General features: G+C 42.3%; 3 protein-coding genes across 4 annotated transcripts in view; 2 read left to right on the forward strand and 1 right to left on the reverse strand.

Annotated features, from left to right (window-relative positions):
- Window positions 1–552: 552 nt before the first annotated feature.
- alad (aminolevulinate dehydratase) lies at window positions 553–10,231 on the reverse strand. Its single transcript, XM_085279023.1, has 12 exons — window positions 10,089–10,231; window positions 8,879–8,997; window positions 8,734–8,784; window positions 5,824–5,920; window positions 5,424–5,559; window positions 5,250–5,333; window positions 4,961–5,049; window positions 3,058–3,113; window positions 2,873–2,960; window positions 2,696–2,782; window positions 2,438–2,567; window positions 553–1,018 (listed from the first exon to the last, which is right to left on the reverse strand). The coding sequence occupies exons 2-12, from the start codon at window positions 8,995–8,997 to the stop codon at window positions 960–962; spliced, it is 996 nt and encodes a 331-aa protein (XP_085135149.1). The 5' UTR covers window positions 10,089–10,231; the 3' UTR covers window positions 553–959.
- Window positions 10,232–10,379: 148 nt separating this feature from the next.
- On the forward strand, window positions 10,380–14,341 carry tmem203 (transmembrane protein 203). The gene is made up of 2 exons (XM_085279024.1): window positions 10,380–10,529; window positions 12,243–14,341. The coding sequence occupies exon 2, from the start codon at window positions 12,417–12,419 to the stop codon at window positions 12,828–12,830; it is 414 nt and encodes a 137-aa protein (XP_085135150.1). The 5' UTR covers window positions 10,380–10,529; window positions 12,243–12,416; the 3' UTR covers window positions 12,831–14,341.
- A 3,586-nt stretch (window positions 14,342–17,927) lies between these two features.
- The window catches only part of tprn (taperin), a 35,025-nt gene continuing 30,031 nt past the window's right edge, over window positions 17,928–22,921 (forward strand). For both annotated transcript variants that reach the window (XM_085279025.1, XM_085279026.1), the window contains exon 1: window positions 17,928–20,224. In XM_085279025.1, the coding sequence (XP_085135151.1) occupies window positions 18,131–20,224 (2,094 nt within the window). In that variant the 5' untranslated portion in view covers window positions 17,928–18,130. The remainder of the gene's footprint in view (window positions 20,225–22,921) is intronic.

Raw genomic sequence — 22,921 nt, forward strand, 5'->3', positions numbered from 1 at the left:
TAGCGATATTAAGGCAAGGCAAATTTATTAAGTTAAACAAATTTATTAAGTTAAACAAATCAACCAGCCAGCCACCGACTTTAGAGTTGGGAGTATATTTTTGTTACTAGACAACAAAGTTTCTGGATAAATTGCTGGACTTGGTCTGTGGCTTGCTGTAACTAAAAAGTTGGTAGTAATCAGTAATGTGTAGTCAGAGTAAAGCTGTAATCAGAGTACTTGGGTAATGTGATTACTCTGATTACACAGGTAATCTGATTGCACCACTACTCTCATAACTAGGTACGATGCTTGGAATCAATTATTGTAATCAAATTACTCAGGTAATCAGTGTACCTGGGTAAAACTGTAATAGAGTAAAGTACTTAGGTAATAAGATTACTAGATAATCTGAGTACTTGGGTAATCAGAGTAATACAGTAATCAGAGTACTCATATAATCAGATTACCTATGTAATCAAGTACCTATGTAATGAGAGTAGTGGTGCAATCATATTACTTGTGTAATCATAGCAGGAAAAACAAAAACAAGACTAAAAATAATACACACAGTTACAGATCCGAGTGAATGACTTTATTTTCTCTGGAAATACTTCACATATATCAGACATTTTAGGATGATTCATACAGATATACGGTTAGTAGAGATAACTGACTTTATTTAACACTGATCCTACACACCCAGAAGTCACAATGAAAAATCTGCATTTACACTCTCAGCGTTCGGCTCCATATCAGCCCCTGATAAGCTCAGACAGGTATATATGATACTGTATCAGTGGATACATGTGCAGTTTTGCCATTTGAGTTGCTATCATGAAACTGACCATAAACATTAGAAAAAGGCCCAAAACGGATCACAATTTGTGGATTTTATTCATTTTTCCCCCTTAAGGGGATTTTTAGCGAGCATGCCCTGTCAGTTGGTCCACCTCTGTTCTGGTCCAGATCATCTCTCTTCACTCCTTCAGCCAGGTGAGCAGCTGAGGTGTGTAGTAGGTGATGATGATGTCAGCGCCTATATCAAAGAGCAAGGAGAAGCTATTAATATTAGCCAAATCCAGAGCAGAACTAACACTTAATTAAAGCTACATAGAAACTGGATGTAATTTTTCCCCTCACTTGGGCCCAGACCAGAAGACCAGATTGTTACTGACCCACAAGAAAGCAGATTTAATTACTGCTAGCCTAATCTATGAAAATAGTACATTATTAGATGTATATTTTCTAATATAAAAATATATATTAATTCAATTCAATTTTATTTATATAGCGCCAGATCACAACAGTCGCCTCAAGGCGCTTTATATTGGTAACTGGGGATTAGACCACACTGCATCAGACCCTGCAGCTCCTCCTGCGGGTGGTGGGCTAACCTCACACTTTCAGGCTGAGCACAGCCATGCCCAAGCTACAACGTGGAGTGTCTTCAAGCATCCACCCCGGGTTGGGTGGAAGAGATAGAGGTAGTGGCTGGGAATCTATTCTTAGAGTGCCGTACCAATGAAAGGACCCAAATAAGCAGCAGGTAATGGATGAAGAAAAGTAAATAAAGCTTTAAAATACATGTAGCAGTGTAACTTCTGTGCCTCCCTTTAGACTCACCCCTGCATGCTGCAGGTACTGCTGCTAGAGAGACAGGATGGGTGCTGTCAGTCTTTACCAGTTTACAAGAAATTCAAAGACTGCGTCAAGCTAAATGTGTTATCTGTATTCTGCTGTTACTTTAGCTTCCTCTTAATTTAGCTGACTGCTGTGGACTCATCCTGGTCCCTTTCACCACAGACTGCATCAACGTGAAAAGTAAGCAGCTAGCTAAATGAAAGAAAAATGATTCAGAGCAGCTTGTGATCATATCTTACAAGATGGTGAATATTAAACGTTCCTGTACAGAGATCACCTGCTTCTTATTTTTGCTCTGGGGTAAAAACCAGCCGTCATTTAAGGGTATTCACAAATTTAATAACTCTAAAAGTAAAAAGTATTGGCAGTGGCCTATTAGTAGATACTCCTATGGCATCAATCTGAAAGTCTTATGTCACACACTACACAAACTTTGGTGTTCACATTGCTCAAAACCCCATATACCTTTTACAGTTGAGGGGTAAAAAGTAAAGAGACCAAAAGTTATCAAAAGATAGTTAAACTATCGTTAAATCCCTTGAAATAAAGCTGAAAGTCTGTACTTCAGGCACATCTGGATGGGCTGATTTAAAATACACTGTGGTGGAGTACAAAGGAAAAAATAAACAGGTAAACTAGTGTCACTGCCAAAACACTTACTAGCCTAACTGTATCTACTGTTGTCTGAAAAAATAAAACATAAACAGAGGTTAAAAATAGCACCTGTAACATCAGACTGGGGCTTTAAAAGCGCAGTGTTCTGCACATTAAGAGGTTTTCTTTGAGGTAATTAAACACTGTCAGAGGGTCTCACCTGCCCTGCGGAACGCTGTCATGGCCTCCATCACAGCCGCTTTCAAGTCAAACGCTCCAGCCTGCGCGCCATGCCATATCATAGCAAACTCCCCAGACACATTGTACACTGCCAAGGGGTGAGTGGGGAACTGAGGCGAGGAAACCAAAGAACATTTAATATTTTAAAATGTTGCTAATTAACTGAAGGAATTTTAATTATGCTTTATTTGAATTCTCCCACCCTCACTGGACTGGTACATGAAATATAGCTGCTCACCTTGTCTTTGACTTCCCTCATGATGTCCAGATATGGCAGACCCGGCTTCACCATCAGCATGTCCGCACCTTCTCTCACATCTCGCTCCTGCAGCACAGACCAACAGCTCAGGATACCCAACAAGTGTTTGAGTGTAAAAACTTTTTTGCCAAACAGATGTGTTCACAAATCATTTACCACAGCTCTGATGGCGAGCCCTCGCGCGCCAGGAGGCAGCTGATAGCAGCGTCTGTCCCCGAATGCAGGCTTCGACTGTGCAGCATCCCTGTATATGAACACAGCAAGGGGTGGGGTTAGGCCTCTTCTCAGTTCAAAGTGCCCCTTGACTGATCTGTTAACAATGCAGTTTGAAGTTCACTTACCTGAAGGGACCATAATAGCAAGAAGCAAACTTTGCACTGTAGCTCAGCACTGAAACCTGAAAACAAAGAAGAAAAAACAAAAAAAATTCAAGAAGATTTTATTTTATTACAGTTTTTGTCAAGAACCTTTTTTCCCACCTGATGACATAAAAAACTGTTGCATGGGGACAAAAACTGATGAAGAGTATTGACAATTTCGTAGATGAATAACAACAGGATGAAAACGGTCTGGAGAGACGAGAGCCAATCACAACTAATTAAGATGTGTAGGAAGGCGGGACGAGTTTGGAAGTGATCCAATCAGAAGTAATCTCATTGTGCAGAAAGGTCAGACGCGCACAATGTGATCAGCTCCTGACAAACAGGGTGGGAGTTCCCATGCTCCCCGTTCCTCATGGAAACATGACAAAATGTCAATGCTTGGGAGGAAGAGAAGAGTAGAAGTATGGACACATTTTGATTTGGTGTCAAGGAAAATAAGACTCTTGGTAAACCATGTGGCACAACTCTCTCTGGTAAACAAACGTTAACATTAGTCAAAGGAGCTTTCAAAGAAAAGCGTCTGGACTTCTTTAAGTTGCTTGAAGACGTTTCACCTCTCATCAGAGAAGCTTCTTCAGTTCTAAGGTCAAATGGCGGAGAGTCCCAGAGTTCCTTCTTTTCTTGTATTGTGAGGTTGGACGGAGGGAGAGGCCTCTACATCAGAGAGACCAAACAGCCACTTCAGAAGCGCATGGCACAACACAGAAGAGCCACCTCCACAGGACAAGACTCAGCAGTCCATCTGCATCTTAAGGATAAAGGACACTCTTTCGAAGATGCCAATGTTCACATTTTGGACAGAGAGGACAGATGGTTTGAAAGAGGAATGAAAGAAGCCATCTATGTCCACTGTGAGCGACCATCTTTGGTCGCTCACAGTGGGGTTTACGACACAAACTGTCTGCCATCTATAATCCAGTTTTGAGATCCCTCCCCAGACGCCTTAACGCCCACTCACATCCTGGGCCATCTGACCTCAGGAATTCGCATGATAAGGTGGGGCCAGGTTTCACAATGAACTCACCCGAAACCTTGGCTGATTGTGACCCACACCCAGTTTCACACCTTGGCTCATGTGATTAGAGGACCATCAGGGGGTCCTTCTGTCCCTCTTTGGGGGGATACTCCCACTGGGATTAAATCTGGGACTCCCCACCATTTGACCTTAGAACTGAAGAAGCTTCTCTGATGAGAGGTGAAACGTCTTCAAGCAACTTAAAGAAGTCCAGACGCTTTCTTTGCAAGCTCCTTTGACTACGATGACCTGGATGACTGAGAACCTTCACAGACAAACTTTAACATTCAATTCTTGGATGTAGTCTACTATAACTCATATGATATTTAGTCAACTAAAACTAAAAGAATTTAGATGCCTAAATAATGACTAAAAGGCACTGACTAAATCTGAATCACAATTTGCTGCCAAAATGAACACCATATAAAAATAACAATGACATAATCCAATTACCAGTCACTGTCTGTGTATCATGAGTGTAACACCAGCTCCTGCAGCTGATAAGAATGACTAAAAATAACTATTTGTTATGCAGAAGAGCATCTCTGCACAATAGCAGCAGAAGACCATACTGAGGCTACAGTTTGGACGGGTTCATCAAAATTGGACAATAGAAGAAGAATGTTGCCTGGCCTGATGAGTCTTGATTTATTCCTGGAGAATAAATCTGTTCTGAAATTCTCTGGAGGGAACATCATTCTCAGTTTTTAGCATTTTCCACATTCTTTCCCAATAGTAAAAGGTAGGATCGCAGGCGACTGGTTATACTTTGATGAGCCACACTATGAGACTAGGTCGCAGGTTTCTGAGTTGCATCTAAATATTAATAAAAGTTAATACATTTACCTTATTTCCCAAACCATTGGAAATCAGTGCTTGTTTTATGGCTCTAACTCTTCCATCCATCATATCAGAGGGAGCGATGATGTGACAACCTGCAGAGCAACATACAACGCGATGATTAGTGCACCAAATGTAGTCTAGTGTAGTGTGGCTTTAACTTTGCCTTACATTAATAAAATTTAAAAAAAAAAAAAAAAAAAAAAAAGAGGAAAGGAGAGGATGAGGAGGCTTCCTCCAGTTTGTCACACTAATAAAACAAGCACAATCATGAAAAAACAAAGTAAAGAATTACCAGCACGAGCGTACGCCAGCGCTACTTCAGCCAAACGCAGACAGCTGGCATCATTGTTCAGTGCGCCATCATCATTCAGGATGCCTGCAAAGAAAAATAACAAATAAATAAATAAATAATATGACAACACAAATATATGAACTTTAGGCTGCTTTACGAGGACAAGCCACTGACCACAGTGTCCGTGTGACGTGTAGGGACACAGACAGACATCACACGCCACCAGCAGCTCCGGGAACAAAGATCGGATTTTCTTGACTGCCAGTACCGCCGGTGTATCGTCGGTGTCGGCGCCTGAACCCCTCTCATCCTGAAGGAGGAAGCATGAGAGATCAGCGAGTCCAAGTGTGAGGGAACTGAGTCGTGTCAGTACAAATCTTTGGGCAGTAACAACCAGCTATAGCAAGATGTCAGGCTTTCCAGAAAGCTTCTGGCTTCAGGAATTTGCTCCCATTCAGGCACAAAATATCAGCGAAGTGAATCCAGTCTAATCATTTCCAACAGAAACTTTTCACTGATGAACTTTTAACAAATGACTTAAAAAGTCTACCTGGAGGTTTTTAGATCTTCATACCTTTGCTATTTTAGCCGGGACACCAAAAATCAGCACACACTTCAAGCCATTATCCACAAGTGGACGCAACATTCCCTCCAGCTTGTTCACTCCATATCTGCAGGTACAAATATAATGACAATCCATCAAGCGGTGCAGCTCTGTAGTTTAGCAAAGTCATATTAAAACATTTTTTGACAGATTGCTGAGCGCTGTGTACCACATAAAATCGGTTCGCGGTCAGTAAGCACAACCAGAATTCATACATAAGGGTATGGGCTCAAAATGTGGTCATAAATATTTTGTATGTGTAAAAAAGATTTGTGTGCGCGTAAAAGAGATTTGTGTGTGCGTAAAAAAAGATTTGTGTGTGTGTAAAAAAAGATTTGTGTGTGTGTAAAAAAGATTTGTGTGTGTGTAAAAAAGATTTGTGTGTGTGTAAAAAAGATTTGTGTGTGGAAAAAAACCCCTGCAAGTTACAAGTACGAATTTTGACACTATTTTTCTTCCCTTCATCTGATTGGTCAATGTCATGTCAATCACAAATGTAACAATCCAATCAGAGAACAGATGGGTTTGGCTGTCGAGGGGCGCTTTTTTGAACTGCAGGTCCTTGAAGGGTGATACAGTTTGAAGCTGGAGGATCGCTATATAAATATCCGATAGCAGCTAGGTCCCCTAACTTTCAGTAGCTATTGAAAGGAAAAAGTTGTGGTATATCAGTGGTTAGAAATACCATTATTACTTTAGGATTAGTTTAATACAAAGTCAGGGCTGACCCAGGACCATTGCTGTGAGTCACAGTGCGCAGCATAAAAGTCCTTTCACATCGGATGCAGGATGTGCTGCTAATGCTAATTGCTAACTAAAACCAAAGGATCCAGAATTTGTTGCTGGCTGCTGGGCTCTGTGCGTTTTTGCAGCAGCTCTACCTGTACTAGATACACCTGCTCCTTGTCTTTTCTATCTCTGACTTTATGTCCTCTACAAGAGTTTGGTTTTTTTTGCTGGTTCTTCAAATGTTCAATAAAAACATGTATGCTAATTCATAACGAAGAAAGCTTTGTAATGAAGACTGTCATTTCCAAAACACTGCCCCCCCCCCCCCCCCCCGCGGTCCGCAGCGCTGTTGAAAAGGCTGTGGAAGTCCCTGTATTAAACACGTAGTCCTGTGACACAAAAATCACCAAACTCGGACTGTTTTCCTTCGTGGTGATGAAGGAAAACCCTGGGTTGGCATGTAAAAGGGCATTTATTCCCTTCAAAGACCTGCAGTTCAAAAAAAGCGCCCCTCGACAGCCAAACCCATCTGTTCTCTGATTGGATTGTTACATTTGTGATTGACATGACATTGACCAATCAGATGAAAGGAAGAAAAATAGGGTCAAAATCCGTACTTGTAACTTGCAGGGGTTTTTTTCTAAGTCCACACACAAATCTTTTTTTACACACACACAAATCTTTTTTTACACACACACAAATCTTTTTTTACACACACACAAATCTTTTTTACGCACACAAATTCTTTTTACACATACAAAATATTTATGACCACATTTTGAGCCCATAATAAGGCGCACTGTCGAGTTTTGAGAAAATGAAAGGATTTTAGGCCGTGCAGCCCCTCCGGGCTGCATGTCGTTAGCGCGGTTAGCTCGCTAACACGTTGACGCCGTCCAGCCCCACGCACGGGGCTATCCGCGGTAACTCGCTAACGGAGATTTTCCGCTTTCATCTTGTCATTGCCTGCAGGTGAAGCTATGGGGGAGGGGGAGTTGTGTTCAGTGAAGGAGAGTCGAGGCCGAGTAACGTTGCGTAGAGACAAAAGTGGACGAAAGAGAGGCAAACCTGCGGCTCCACACAACGTAACATAGACTATATCGATATAAACGATATTGTCACATCTTATATCTCGTATGAAAATATATCGATATTTAAAAAAAAAAAAAAAAACTCGATGTATCGCCCAGCCCTATCACAGGGTACAGGAATGTTTTCATGTGATTCATCAGTGTGACTTGAATTGGTTCTTAGTTTCATGCACAAAAGGAATTGTATATTTGGTTCAACTGAAGCCTTCAGTGAGTTTTTAGGACAGCCCGGTAATGAATTACGATAGTCCAGACTAGAAGTAATAAACGTGTGAACTCATTTCTGAGACAGGAGGTTTCTAATTTTAGAGATATTGCACAAATGCAAGAAAGCAGTCCTACAGAGATGCTTAATACGCACACTGAAGGAAATATTGTGGTCAAAAATGACTCCAAGACTACACAGTGTTACTCGAGGCCAAGGTCACGCCATCTGACATATCTGGTTTGACATGATGTTTCTGAATTATTTTTTTTTTAAGGGCCCAATACAAAAACCTCAGTTTTATCTGAATTTAGAAACAGGAAATTAGAGATCATCCAAGACTTTATGTCATCAACACGCCATTTCTGCAGTTTAAGTAATTGGTGTTTGTGATCTGGTCTGTCATTTGGATTTCATGGAACCCAAATGACACACCAATTACACACTAGAAACCAGAATGAATTTCATTACATTCTGTATATGTGCAAACATTAATATTTACATGGTAAACAGATATTTTAATAAATTTTCCATTTCTATGTCTTGTTACCAAGACGCTCCAAAAAATGTAAGTAGAGGTTTTCATTTTGGGAGGTACAGGTCTAACGATTCTCGTCTTATCTCGGTCCAGGTCCAGTGTTTGGCTCTGGCTCCGCCCTTCCTGACTATTTTTATCTGGAGACTACACCCTCAGTGGTTTCACAACTGCAGGGTGACACCATACCCCATGTGATTTTTGTTAAAATGAACACTTCTATAATGTAATTATTCTTTTTTCAATAGGTTTTTAAGCTGTTCTGAAAGTGGGTGCTGCAGCTGTGAAGACTTGATGCTATTGATGGCTGTGGACCTTACCTGGCTTGTCCCGGCAGGCTGCCGATGGGCTCTACTGCATCTGCACCATCTCTGCAGCAAAGAAGGCCACATAACAAGAGTGAGAAGATTTAAATGTACTGACCTAAACTTCTTCTGGTCAACCCCAAGTCATTTTAAGACTTACGTAACAAAGATTGGGTAGATAAGATTGTCAGGTCTTAAATCGGCAATGCAGGTCTGCCAGTATCTTAGGGTTGGGTGGAAGTAGCCACTGTGGAGGATTGATTCTGCAGGCGTCTGCATCTTTACACGGAAACAGGGAAACCATCAATGACAAAGATCCAAAATATTCCCTCTCTGTCACACATTTGCCCATCAGCTCGGTGACCGTTAACACTGATCAAGCATGCATGGAGTTGCTTCTTCAAACAGCAGCTCGGCTCAATCCAACTGCAGAGTCAACAACCCACAGCTGCCTCCGAAATGTTATCTTAATAGACTGAACCAGCTTTTCACCACAAGATCTTAGGGTTATGTTACGGTCTTGTAACTGCCATGCAGACTTGGCCTGACAGGACTACCTACAAGAAATGAGCCAATAATCCCTTTTTCATTACTCTTAATCGTTTTATTACATTTATTGTTATATATTAAAAAAAATACATGTGTTCCTTTTGAATGTTTAATTCTTCTTAGTATATTTCTAACTTAACCTGAATTATAAGACCCCTCCTAAGCAGTAGGTCTGTAAATGGGGTCTAAAATGAAAAATTTGATTTTCCAAAATTATCGTCTTATAATAAGAGTACTATGAAGAAACTCCAGAATTTTGTTTCTTCAGATCATCTACTGATAAATTGTACCACAAAATATAAAATTATCATGTTTGCTCAATCAAAAATGTAAGTACAGGTTTTCATTTTGGGAGGTACAGGTCTTTTTGAAAGAAAGAAAGAAAGAAAGAAAACTGATATTGATATATGAAGCTAAAATTTCACAGCAAGTATTATTTATGTGCAAACTTTGGACCACAAAATTTTAGGAAAATCTAGGATGTAAAAATGTAATGATTTCAGAAAGAATAACTCCACAGTAGGAAGCGCATAGTGGCATCTTAACACAGTTACTAAATATTTTCTAACCTTGTTTATGATCAAAGTGAGAACCGCAAAGGCCAAAAAACACTTTAAATGAGACGTCATTCTTCTCTGAACTTTAATTCAAGCTTTTCATTGAGCAGGTACTCTTCTTCACGTTTAGTTAGAAAATATAGTTTTTACTGACTGGGGAACTACAGAAATCATCGCTAACCGCAGCTAATGTCATAAATATATTATAGTTGTTTTAAAAGACATGAAAAAAGAGCAGACGTTAAAATACACCAATAAACTCACCTCTCAAGACAACAGCTTCTCACTTCTCCGTACTGAAGTCGACTGACATTGTGTCCTTCTTCGGTGGTGTCGATTTTAGTTTTATGCTATCGCCACCTATCGACTGCAGTTCTGCTTGTAATAAGGTTGTCTAATATAATTATACTTTTAATTTTTTAGAAAAAAAATAATACAAATAATTGCTATTCATGTATCTGTAACAGTTTGATATATCTTTGGGCATTTTTCAACAATATATAAATAAACGCAAAAAAACCCAAAACAAATTATCCTTTAAGGGCCACCGTATCAGCCTGTGGGGTGGGGGTAGTGTTCTCGCGATATCTCTCAGCAGCAAGAAAATAGCAGAAGGTACAATGCTAACAGCTTGTTAGCCTCGGTGATTTCTAAAATTTCAGACATCTTGTGTGATGAAGAAGAAGACTCGCATTTGTTTCTAAGGTAAATAAAAGTGTTATACTGAAACACGTCTTGTGTATGTAAACAAGCGCACTGTTAGTAATTAGAAGCTCAGTATAATTTCTAGCTAACTGGCTATTAGCTTAAATTGAAGCTATCTTCGTGATTGCCGCTGGATTCTCTGTATTAAACACTATTTTTTGCAGTTACTCTCGCGTCAGACGTGTTTACCTCACTCAGAGCGGTAGGGCTGAGATTAATAAGAATAGTTATGGAGCTGTCAAGGTCTGGAAATCAGGAGGGAGTGGACGTCAGTGACGTTTAATCAACAGCCTTGTATCTACAAAATATGGGTGTTTTTGGGGGCCCTGAGCATTCAAAAAAGACTACGAGTAAACAATAAAGTGTAATAAAAATCATGTACACTTTTAAAAAATATATTTAAAACACATTGTAAAATCAATAAATGACAATAAAACAATGCATACACAAATAATAGTTTAAAAAGAAAATCATATGTTATTAACGCTACTATTGCTGAATAATCATAATTACACATTTTTAAAAATATGAGTGTGTGTGTGCGTGGAGGATAAATAAGTAAAAGTTCCAAAATAATACAAATCTGCTTGTTCAACTGTGCTGGGTGATCCTGTTATCAGTTTTGATGAGTGAAGCACAGTATGTTTTGAAATACACAAAAGGGTTTATTTCTGATAAATTCATTCAGGGATATATTGCAATGAAGCTACATGGAAATACAAAGCATGTATACAGAGAGAGAAGTATTTTGGAAGAGTCAGTATTTGGTGTGACCACCTTTATTCTTCAACACACTCTGAACTCTCTTAAGCATGTTTCTTTAAGTGCAACTACAGTACTGTGCAAAAATCTCGAGCTACCCCTCATTTCTTTACATTTTAAAATGCACCAGTTAATTGAAAAATGTGCAAACACAAATGGAAATACGGTGTGTATATTAGGCAGCAAGTAATATATGCATCAAATGAAGGGCCAAATGTGTCAGGCCTTTGGTTAAAAAATTTCCTCTTAAGGGAATTACTTACAGATACTGTTTATCTGCTGTAGATCGCTTTTTAGGCCTACGACGGCTTCACTTATCCAGATTTCTTTCAATTTTTTTTTTTTTTATTAAAAGGACACACTGCACAGGAAGCCAAGATTTGCCAGGTTTTTGGATAATTTGGGAATCAACTTGTGGGTCCCAAAATACAATTTTGAACTTGTCAAATTTTGTGTTGTTGTCGGGTCTTGTTTTGTTTTTGTTTGTTTTTTTGAAAGATGAAAGTTAAAATTCTTATTTTAACTTATGTGTAGGCTCACCGGTTCATCCTTAGTTAGGATTAGGTGAGGTTAGGTCAGTGTATGAGTGGCTTATCATTAAAACAAAAAGCATTCCTCTGAAAATGACCAGGTACAAGATTTGAAAATGGAAAAAGCAACCAATATCCAAATGAAAACTTTGAAAGACCTGGAGTGGTGTTGCTCTTGACCACTAGAAGAAAATGACATCCTTAAAACAAAATATAAAGGATTGAGGGGTGGCTCTAGACTTTTGCACAGTACTATATGTCTGTAACAAATTAAAAACTGTGCCAACACTGTGGCTAAGAGTTGAAATTGTGTAGTTTAGTCTGTAAAATGTAAACAAATGTTTAAAAATAAGGTGGTAAACTAATTTAATGACAAAGCTATGATCATCATTAGCTTTTTCACTTCTATTGTCGTTCCCAGGGTGGATCTGAAGATGTAGCCTACAGTGTGCCACCTCTCCACCACCTAACCACTCCTGCCCTGGGATAATCAGCCCTCTGCCACCCTCACCCTGGAGTACTTTGACCTGCATCCAGGGCTGCCCTGTGTGTGACTTGGCCATCCACAGTCACTCCGTCCCCAACGTCCTTCGCCATGCTGTTCTCTCTTAGAGAGCTGGTCCAGTGGCTGGGCTTCGCGACCTTTGAACTCTTCCTCCACCTGCTGGCTCTGATGGTCTTCAGCATGTTGGTCGCCCTGCAAGTCGATGAGTTCACCGGGCTAAGCTGGTGGCTGGTGTTCGTCCCACTGTTTGCTGCAGACGGCCTCAGCACATACTTCACTGCCATCGTGTCCATCCGGCTTTACCAGGATAACGAGAAGCGCCTGGCGGTGCTGCGGCTCCTCTGGGTCCTAACGGTGCTCAGCCTGAAGCTGGTGTGTGAAGTTCTGCTGTGCCAGAAGCTGGCCCAGCAGGAGCAAGCCAAAGACCTGTGGTTCGGCCTCATCGTCTCGCCGCTTTTCATCCTCCTGCAGCTGCTCATGATACGAGCGTGCCGTGTCAACTGAGGAGGAGCTGAAGTGTTTCATCTAACTGACAACATAGAAGCAGAAAGCAGCTTTGGGTACATCCACACTAATAGGTTTGCATTTTAAAATGTTCTCACTACTCCAGCATTTAAAGATCCCTAAACTATGCGAGACTGCCCTCGTATATTTTATCCCTTCCTGCGTACAAAACATTAAATACAACTAACATGTGTTGAATAGCCTATTAAAATAGATACATTATAATGAGACAAAAAAAGAAGAAATCCACAAGACCAGCACAGTTAATAAAAAAGTGAAATAAAATCTAAAAGCCCAGCGAATAACATCGAATACAATTAGCATAGAAATGAGAGGGGAATGAAATCCAGAAAATAAATACGGAGTACACGGGATAAAGACTTCAGGATGATATTGTTGGGGCAAAGTCCTCTGCTGCCTGTATGTCAAGATTTTGTGTTGTAGTCTGGACGGGCAGAAACCGAAACTTCTGAAAGTGCTGATGCAGACGCTAACATTTCTCATAGGGCCACAAAAAGGAAGTGAGAACACTGTAGCTCGACTTGGAAACCATTTATGATTGCATTCTTTATGTTTGTGAAAAGTATGACTTAATTTTTAGCCGTTGCCAAGGCTTCCTCATATGTTTCACTTTATCACAAATCCCACAAGTTACTTTCAACATCAGTTCTACCCACAGGAAAAAAACATATAAAAGATGAATGTAGCTTCTGGGTCTTAAAAAAACAAAAAAAGTGAAGCTAGTGCTAAAGTGCCTTAAATCTGCCACCAGGGGGCAATTCCTTTTGGTTTCAAAATGACTTCTAATTATATAAAAGCCTGTGGGAACACATCACTTGACTCCCTTGCCCTGTGACGCATGCATTTATTTGTTAAATTGGTAGTTACAGGTCTTAATAAATAAAACATAAAGGTAATTTTCTAATCTTTGGTCATTATTGGGTCAGAAATGTGTTAACCAGTGAGCTTGTGGCATTCCTGTTTCTCAGTCAGATCCAAACTTCTTAAAACGCAAGTATTGTGACAGACCTCAAAGCATAATAACAGAACTTCACTAACCAACAGGTGAAGTCACAGTGGCTACATCTATCTTTTATAGACAGTTTATGCTTCCACTTTGTTGTGAGTCCAAGTAAACAAGCCTGTCTTTGCGCTCTGTCACTGCTGTTCTTCCCCCATAGTCTTTTGCATAAGATTTGTTTCATCTTTTCACTGGCTCAAGCACACACATTAGTTCTTAGTCTTCACCATTAAGAAAAATCCCTATTTCCATTAAAAATAAATACTAATAATAATAATAAAAATCGTATCATCTCATTAATCTCCCGTTGTTGTCCAGACTGCACAAGTGAAACATGTTGGTTTGGACATGGACATTTTCTGATTTAAAATACAAACATGTTAGTGTGGGTGTAGCCTTCATCTGCCATTAGAGATTTTAAAGCATAACCATTTTTCATTTTTATTTTTGTTTTCTTTGGTTCATTGGCACCTTCCCTCCCTCCCCTCCCCCCCCCCCCCTCCCCCCCCCCCCCCAAAAAAAAGAGCGTTTCACATTTCAGGAAACACGCAGTTAATTTCTAATTGCTTTAACATGCATAATAAGGTTTTGTGATACATTTGAAAGAGCTTGTATTTGGACCATAGTGGCACATCTGCACTGATCAGTCAGTGGTAGAAAATTTACTCCAGAGGTATCGCTCTAATGCACTGTGCACTCAATGTTGAAGCAGCAAAGCCCCAGGTAACCTTTTTGAGCAACTTTCATGACGTTGCTGCAGCTTTATTGATTGCTGTTACCCTACTTGGACTGAGAAACTGCTTGCCAGCAAAAATGTGTTTAGGATTTTAATCTGACTATGTCGTGTGTGTTCATCAAACTCCATCACAGAGAAGTGGTTTGGACTTGGTAAAAAGCTGGATGTGAAAACTGTCGGGACTCAGAGGGGATTGTTTTACACATCATCCCTAAAAAAACAAACAAACTGCTGTTTACTTTGACAACATGTAATGTGTTTAGTCTATTTTGAGTCCTTTGCTGTCTGTGTAGTGCATCTATTTAAGGCCTCACTTTAGGGTAAATCCTGATGTGAAATTCTGTGTATATGTTGATTTTTTTTTTTCTTTTTAAAAAAAATAAATTAAAATGTTATTTATGTTCATTTTTTTCTGTGCCACCTTTTTATTGTCATCTGTATATACATGTAAATAAAATAACATTTAATGGTTGTCCATTAAATGTTTTGAGTCTGTTCTCTCTGTCCACAATGGGGCGCTAGTTCGTGGGGTAAAAGACTAAACATTTAAGATAAGATAAGATAGAACTTTATTAATCCCTCGGGTGGGTTCCTCTGGGAAATTCGACTTCCAAAAAAAGCACAGCAACGACCAAAGTTACAGTTACAGAATTGTTATATATATATATATATACACACACACACACACACACACACACACACACACATATATAAATACAGACAAATATAAATAAAACATACAAAGGGGATAAATAGAATAAATAGGAATAAAAAATAAAAATACAAGTGAATTGCACATTTCAAGTATTGAGTCTATTTGCACTGTTGACTATTTACAAAAAGTATTGCACAAGGTATTGTACAGTGAGGTGAAGAGGCACTACAGCTTAGTTGTTCCCCCCTCCTTTGTCCTCCTGTTTCCCCTCCCTCTCCCCTCCAGAGAGGAGTTAAACAGTCTGATGGCGTGTGGGACAAAGGAGTTTTTAAGTCTGTTAGTTCTTGTCTTGGGGAGAAGCAACCTGTCACTGAACAGACTCTTCTGATTGTTTATGGCCGTGTGCAGAGGATGCCCAGCATTGTCCATAATGTCCATCAGTTTCTTTAATGTCCTTTTCTCTGCCACTGTCACCAGAGTGTCCAGCTTCATGCCGACCACAGAGCTAGCCTTCCTGATCAGTTTCTCCAGCCTGGATGAGTCCCTCTTTGCTGTGCTGCTCCCCCAGCACACCACAGCATAGAAAAGTACTCCAGCAACCACTGACTGGTAAAACATCCTCAGGAGCTTCCTGCAGATGTTAAAAGACCTCAGCCTCCTGAGGAAGTACAGTCGGCTTTGGGCTTTTTTATACAGGTGCTCTGTGTTGCATGACCAGTCCAGTTTATTGTCCACCCACAGCCCGAGGTACTTGTACTTGTTGACCACCTCCACCTCCTCCCCCTCTATCTGAACTGGCAGTGGACCTTCTCTGGACCTCCCGAAGTCCACAACCAGTTCCTTAGTCTTTGAGGTGTTGAGTTGCAGGTGGTTTGTGTGACTCCATGCGACAAAGTTCCTCACCAGACTTCTGTACTCCTCTTCTTGATCATCCCAGATACACCCCATGATGGCCGTGTCATCTGCAAACTTCTGAATATGGCATAATTCAGAGTTGTAGCAGAAGTCAGAGGTGTACAGGGTGAAGAGAAGAGGGGACAGCACAGTTCCCTGTGGTGCTCCTGTGCTGCTGACCACTGTGTCAGACGTGATGTCCTTCAGCCTGACGTACTGTGGTCTGTCGGTGAGGTAGTCGGAGATCCAAGCCACCAGGCAGGGGTCCACCTCCATCCTGTTCAGTTTTTCCTGAAGCATATGTCACCGCATAATTAAGTCAAATGCAGCCATTTTTTTCTGCATATAGAAATCAAACAAGTATGACTTTTGTTTTTTCTTAAGCAGTTTTAATAATTGGGACTTCATCTACCTAACCATGGCACTGTTAACACTGACCTACATCGTAGGATATGTTTGTACATCATCCATTTTCTTCTCATTCAGGGCCTCAGGGTGCCTATCCCAGCTATGACAGGGTACAGGGTCACTAATCAAGCTAATTCTCCATCAGATGCTTTTGGACTTAGAGCACAGAAAACCTGCTCAAGCACAGGGAGAACCCAGCCTGGAACCCATCCTTAAAGCAAACATCACATCTTTAGTGCTCTGTAGTGTAATGTGTATTCTAATGTTTAAAATTATTTCTATTAGATTTGATGATAACAATATGGGAAGCTTCTCTACAGGTGAACAAAAGCATAATATCCGGCTGCATACCAGTTCGGTGTGGTGTTCCTGATCAAAGCTGGAACTGTTTCCAGAATGGTCTCTGCAAATTATAGAAAATCTCTTTCTGAAGCTGATCTGCAGAACAATGTGGAAAAATTCCTGGTTTGCAGATTTTCCAAGTTTAAAATGTATATACATTTAAAAATAATTAAAGGAACGTATTTATGGCTGCATACGCTTGATATACTTTACATTTTAAAATAAAGATAAATAAAATACCAAATATTATGAAGGTTTTACGTCCTTCTTTTGTTTAGTTTTTTCTCTGCATCTTTCGGTCCTGCTTCAAAGGGGAAATAAGGCACACTCTTCGCCCTCTTCAGTCCTGCTCTTCTTAATTATTGCCCCGCGATGAATGTTTTATGAGCTACAGTAATCTCTTGTAGTACCCAAGAATAGCCCTCTTAGTGCTGATTCATGTGCAGCAGACTCTTTCCCAGCTCATCTGATCGCTGCACGCGGATTATCGACAGGTGGTATCACCGGCAAATGCTGAATGAACCGAGGTTAAGTGTATTTAACACTCCGACATCGCAACCAAAACCATTTAGAATAACCTGATTCCTATCCAGTGAGACTGGGGATAAAAACTGTGGAAAAACCACAAAAAGAATTATTTTGAACACTACTGGGACATAATAGGTGGTAAAGTTTAAGAAATGTTCCCCATTTAGTAAATACAACAAAGGTAAATTAGGGTTTTAATTCAATTTTAACAACAATAATAATGTGTAGTGGTTATAATTCTACTGTGTTATGTAAACGACATTTTTGTTGTGATTAACTACAAATTAAACAGCGTTTTTGTAATTAAACAGCAACAAAATTTATATTTAATCACATATTGTAAAAATATCTTGAACTTGAACGCAGCACTTTTGATTGGCAGGCCTAATTTGCTCCGTCAACAATAGAAACGGGAGGGAGGGGGCGTGCCCAGAGCACACAGATACCAATCACAGACGCTCGGGCTGCCGCTGAGGGGGCGGAGCCGCGTTCAGGGTCCTTTGGGGAGAAAGGGAGCCAGACAGTGTGACAGCAGAGGGAGAGGAGAGAGAGAAGAAAAAAGGGATGTGTGTGAGTGTGCGGTGATCGGTGCTGCAGGTACAGTCACAGCCGGAGATACAGCTTCAAGAGCCGCACCGGACCGCGGCAAGACCGCCTCGGAGCCTGCCTGCCTCTCTCTCTCTCCTCCTCATTTCTTCCAGTAACAACCCTCCGCGATGTCTGGCGGAGGAGAGGTTCGCGTCCTCCGCCAAGAGGGCGGCCAAGAGAGCCCGAGGATGCCGGCCTGGAAGCGAGAAATCCTGGAGAGGAGGAAGGCGAAAGGCGGCGGCGGGGCTGGGGGAACCGGTGCTCCGGAGGCTAGCCCCGGGGGAGCGGGCCCGCAGCGGGTAAACGGCGAACTAACGGGGAATGTGAACGGAGGAGGTGGTGGCGCGACCGGGCGGAACTACACCATCACCCCGGCCACCCAGCACTTCTCCCACAACAAAGAGCCACAAGCGACGGCCGCGGCGACACCGAGGGAGGAGGGCAGACACGAGAGTCTGGTGCTGCAGGAGAGCCTGGGGCCGCTGGAGGAGAACCCGTTCATCAAGCTGGAGAAGGAGCGGAGGAGGCGGCAGGAGCAAGAAAACGCCACCCGCCCGGTCCAGCACATCCTGGAGCTGTACGGCAGTGTCCCCGGCATACGGACTATCCGAGCGGAGAACATCATCATCATCGAGTCGGACCCGGATTACTTTGCGGAAGGTGGAGGCGTGAAAAGCGAGTGCCAATGGCAGCAGAACGGTGTGAGTAGTTACAGCTCTCTAAACGACCTTCTGGACCGCAGAGGGAGTGCTGTTACCGAGATAAGAGCCAAGGAAGTCGTCATTTATGACACCACGTTAAGCAAGAGCGAGGAGAACCTGAGCACCCTGGGCCGTCCTGATCAGGAGGTCCCCTATAATACAGGTGACGGTCAAGGTAGGGTCAGCCGGATCCTCCAGAAGTTTGACAGCAACTATGGGAAGCTGCAGAAGAAGTCCCACAGCACAGAGAACCTCCTGGACCTGGATTGTAGTGCCAGCAGTAGGCCAAGACTCTGGCCCAAGACGCAGCCAGATCTGGTGCCAAAGCCCAGGCCGGGTCCACGGGTCAGCAGCCCGGGCAGTAGCCAGCCATCTTCGCCTGTCTTCCAGGGTCCCTGGTCTTCCAAACCAAAGCCACAGCCTGCCGTCTCTGGGCCGGGCAGCCCCCAGCGTTCACAGCCCGTGTCTTCCTTCCGTCAGCGCTTTGAGGAGAGTGGAGTCCACCACAGCGCAGCCGTCACCCCCAGAGACGAGCCGGACAGGGGGACAAACAAGCCCACCAGGGAGAGAGACTGGGAGGCCGCTGAGGTGCCCCCCAAACCTAAGGTGCCATGCTCTCCGGAGACCCGCCGTGCCCGTGCCGAGGCCCCTTTGAGCCCTGTCTCATCCAAGGTGACCTGCTCCTCACACGAGTTTGAAATCCGTCCCGCTCCAAAGCCAGACCTCGCCCAGATTCCTGATGGCGACACCCAAGCACGGGCCCTCGCAAACCTTCGCCTCCAGTCCCGAAACTCCTTCACAGTGATCCCCAAGCGCCATTTGGCTGCCTCATCTTCAACAAGCAGCCCCATGGTGACACCTGGCCCCATCAAGTCCTCCCCCTCACACAGAGCAGCAGAGGTGTCCAAACCTGGAGTGCCAACCTCCCCCACCCTGTTAAAGAGGAAAGAGGAGGAGGAGGAGAAGGAGGTGGAGAGGCCATCCAAACCTGAACCATCTCCTCTCACTGTTGCCACAAGTCCTGCTCCTTCTCTCTCTGAACCTTTATCTCCATCCCCTGCTCCCACTTCTCCGCCTGTCCTCTCTTCACCCCCCTCTTCTCCAGCTATCCCATCTTCACCTCCCTTCTCTCCCACCCAGTCAGTCTCTTCTCCAGTGCAACCTCCAGTGGATCAGCTGCCAGTAACAAACATTGACGACATCGAGGTGGAGCCCCCACCCCAGCGTGTCCCTGTTCCGAGCCCCTTGGTGCAGAGGAAAAAGGGGAACACATTCACTGTGGTGCCTAAACGTCGGGTGGAGTCTGACGCCCAGCTGAGCCCACCTGAGCCCCAGCAGGAAGCCCCGAGTGAAGCCCCGAGTGAAGCCCCTCCGGGGTCAACCCCTCCCCAGGCCCCCTACGCCCAGCTGGGTTCCCTGTTGAAGAAGCGCTACCCTGCTGTGGAGGAGATTGAAGTCATCGGCGGGTACCTCTCCCTTGTGAAGTCCTGCCTCTCCAAGACTGGCTCCACGGGCAAAAAGGTGAGATGAAACAATATATTTAATTATTTTTGTGGCTTGTTAAATGTGAATATTTGGTGATTTATAGCACTTTAACACTACACGATGCATTACAACAGGCCTGGGTACATGCATGCAAAAAGCAAGCAAATATGGGCTATTTATGAGCACATGGCCTTACACATGAATGCTTTACTTCATTACAATGATGCCGTGCTTGACACTGTGCAAACAACTGAGACAGTAACCTCTCTGCGAGACCATCAAATCATGGCCTCTGTTGCTGACACATGCAAGACAGATGTTTAATCAGCTGCAACCTGCCAAAAGTGTATATGAGCATACAGTTAAGTGCACAAATATTTGCATGGTGTAATTATGCAGCATTGTGGTGGATTTTTGGTTTATTTTGCTTTTTCAGCCTGTATCACTTGCATCCACATCTCTGTGGACCTCACATTTAGAGGTCCAGTGAACAGCTACTGAATACAAGTTCAGCACATCTCCAGATCTTTTATGTGCATAATTTTCTATTGAATTTAAGAGGGAGCAGGCCTCATCTGGCCATTAAGGTGTCTGTCCAAATTAAGTGGGGGACTGTGCAAAAAATGGCTGTAATTCCCAAATGGTTAATGCAATGCATTTGTGCTAAACTCCTCGAATCAAAACTGAAAGTGTGCATTTGCTTTTTAAGTGTACTGTGATGTTGTACAGAGGGAATACTGTCTGTATGAGCGGGGTATCTTCTTTTGGAATAACATTGCAGACTTGCAGTCAGTAGCCTCGAGATTCATTAACACAATGCTGGTTTTTATCTATGTTTTGGGTGTTATTTAGTTTTCCTTCTAGGACGTCGGGTTGTATTTTGCCTGTGTGTGCTTGTTTGCTGAAAATCTCTGGGGTTTGAACTCTTCATAGATCAATCAAACACACAAAGTACTAATATTATTGTTACCTTGCAATCTCATGCCTTGCAGCCTTCCCAGGAGACTTGCGCAAGTTTCATGTGATCTAAATTTAGCAGCTGAGCGTCACAAATGCAGGGGCCGCTGTGTGTGGGGTTTATTTTTTCTTCTCTTTTTTTCTGTGTGCGTTTCTTTTGCATCCTTACCAAACCGTGGTCACCTGAGTTTTATTTTGGAGGATTGTTTTCACCTTATCCTGACCGTTTTTGTCATGTTGGGCTCCTTTAAATGGCCCATCACTTGACCCGCTGCCAGCTTAAGTGGATTAAAAGCGTGTGTTTATGCAGTCACTTGGAACAACACGCTGTGGACTTCTGTCCAACAACAGCATGTTAGTGCGGCATTAGGTTAAATGGCCCTCCAAGCTTATTGACTGAACAGCTGTTCTCAGTTTTTTGTCCACTGTAGGTACAAATATATTGCTTCTTTTGCAAGAAGAGCTGAGATATTCCCAATCCTGCTCATGAATCATAATTAAATCATAGCACAGAGCATGTTGGAGGCATGTTCATGTCACATTAATGTATCTGGTGAACATCCTGCCTTGTTTTTAACAGTTTTAGGGGTTTAATTAAATTTGTGGCAGTGTTTCTATTTAATTTTGCAAGGTGCTGCAGGCTGCATCCAGAGTCTGTGTAATGTTAAGCGTGTTGGTGTTTATGTTGCTCGGGTATCTGCAATAAAGGGAGAAGGGAAGAGAGCCTGTGGCTTGAATTTGAATATTTTATTGATGTCTTGGTGGTTCAGATGCTGAGGAGGGGGTGTGGTATAGAACCTCAGCAGGATGTTACTTTTCACTGTTCTGCTTGGGGGGGGATTGTTTTTGTTTCAGCCCCTGAATATTTTTAGCCATTTGGCATGTCCTCGATGTAGGCCAGTGTTACAGCATCTCAGACGTCAGCCTGCAGGTGTGCTTCCTCGACCCGGTGAACTGTAATCTCTGCGAGTAAATCCAGCTACCTGTACAAGCAGGCCAAGAAACCTGAAGCTCACAACTCTACCGTGTGTTTTTTAGCATAATCGCTGCATGCTTGGTTAATTATGTTCATAGCCATCATAAGTATTTGCAGTCATGTAAAAGAGAATATTGGCTCCCTGTTAAATCCAGAGTTGAAGAGTCTGGTCCTAAAGACCTCAAACTATCATATTATCCTAACAAAGCACTTCATTCCCTCCATGCTGAATGTGAGGCAGAGCCTTCAGTTGTCAGACCCTTCTCCTGTGGGACTAGCTCCCAGTTTGGGATCAGTAGACATGTTTATATGTCATTACTTATATGACATTACTTGTTGATGTTGTTTCTCAGGCATCTAAATGATGTCATAGAAAGAAGTTATCCCTCATTTGTCCATGTTAGGAACAGAAGCTCGGTGCACCTGCTGTTGTTTTGGAGGGGCAGCCAGTCAGAAGAGAAAAGTGGAGCTTATCCTGAACTATGTGGCTGTTTAAAGCTGTGAATCACGCAAAGCAACTCGAGTAGAGTCTAAGAATAAAAAACATGGAGGTGGAAATGAGCAAAATAAGTACCTGTTAAGTTACTGTACCGAAATAAATAAGCTGACAGCAGTATTGTCAGTTATTTTTGCCATGTTGAGTCTAAGTGAAACGGAAGTTTGTAGCAGTGTTGTTTTAAACATGAATTTAAAGCTCCTTAGCAGGAATTTTTCCATATGTTCCTGTAACTTTTATTTTTAGTTTCAGTGGAAACTGACTAGAATAAAATTACCTGAGTTTTGCTCCTATTTAATGTCAT

Source organism: Mchenga conophoros, linkage group LG7 (genome assembly GCF_057382185.1).
Source record: "Mchenga conophoros isolate Kocher_MC1m ecotype Shallow Benthic linkage group LG7, M_conophoros_male_GT1.1, whole genome shotgun sequence".
In the NCBI taxonomy this organism is placed as follows: domain Eukaryota; kingdom Metazoa; phylum Chordata; class Actinopteri; order Cichliformes; family Cichlidae; genus Mchenga; species Mchenga conophoros.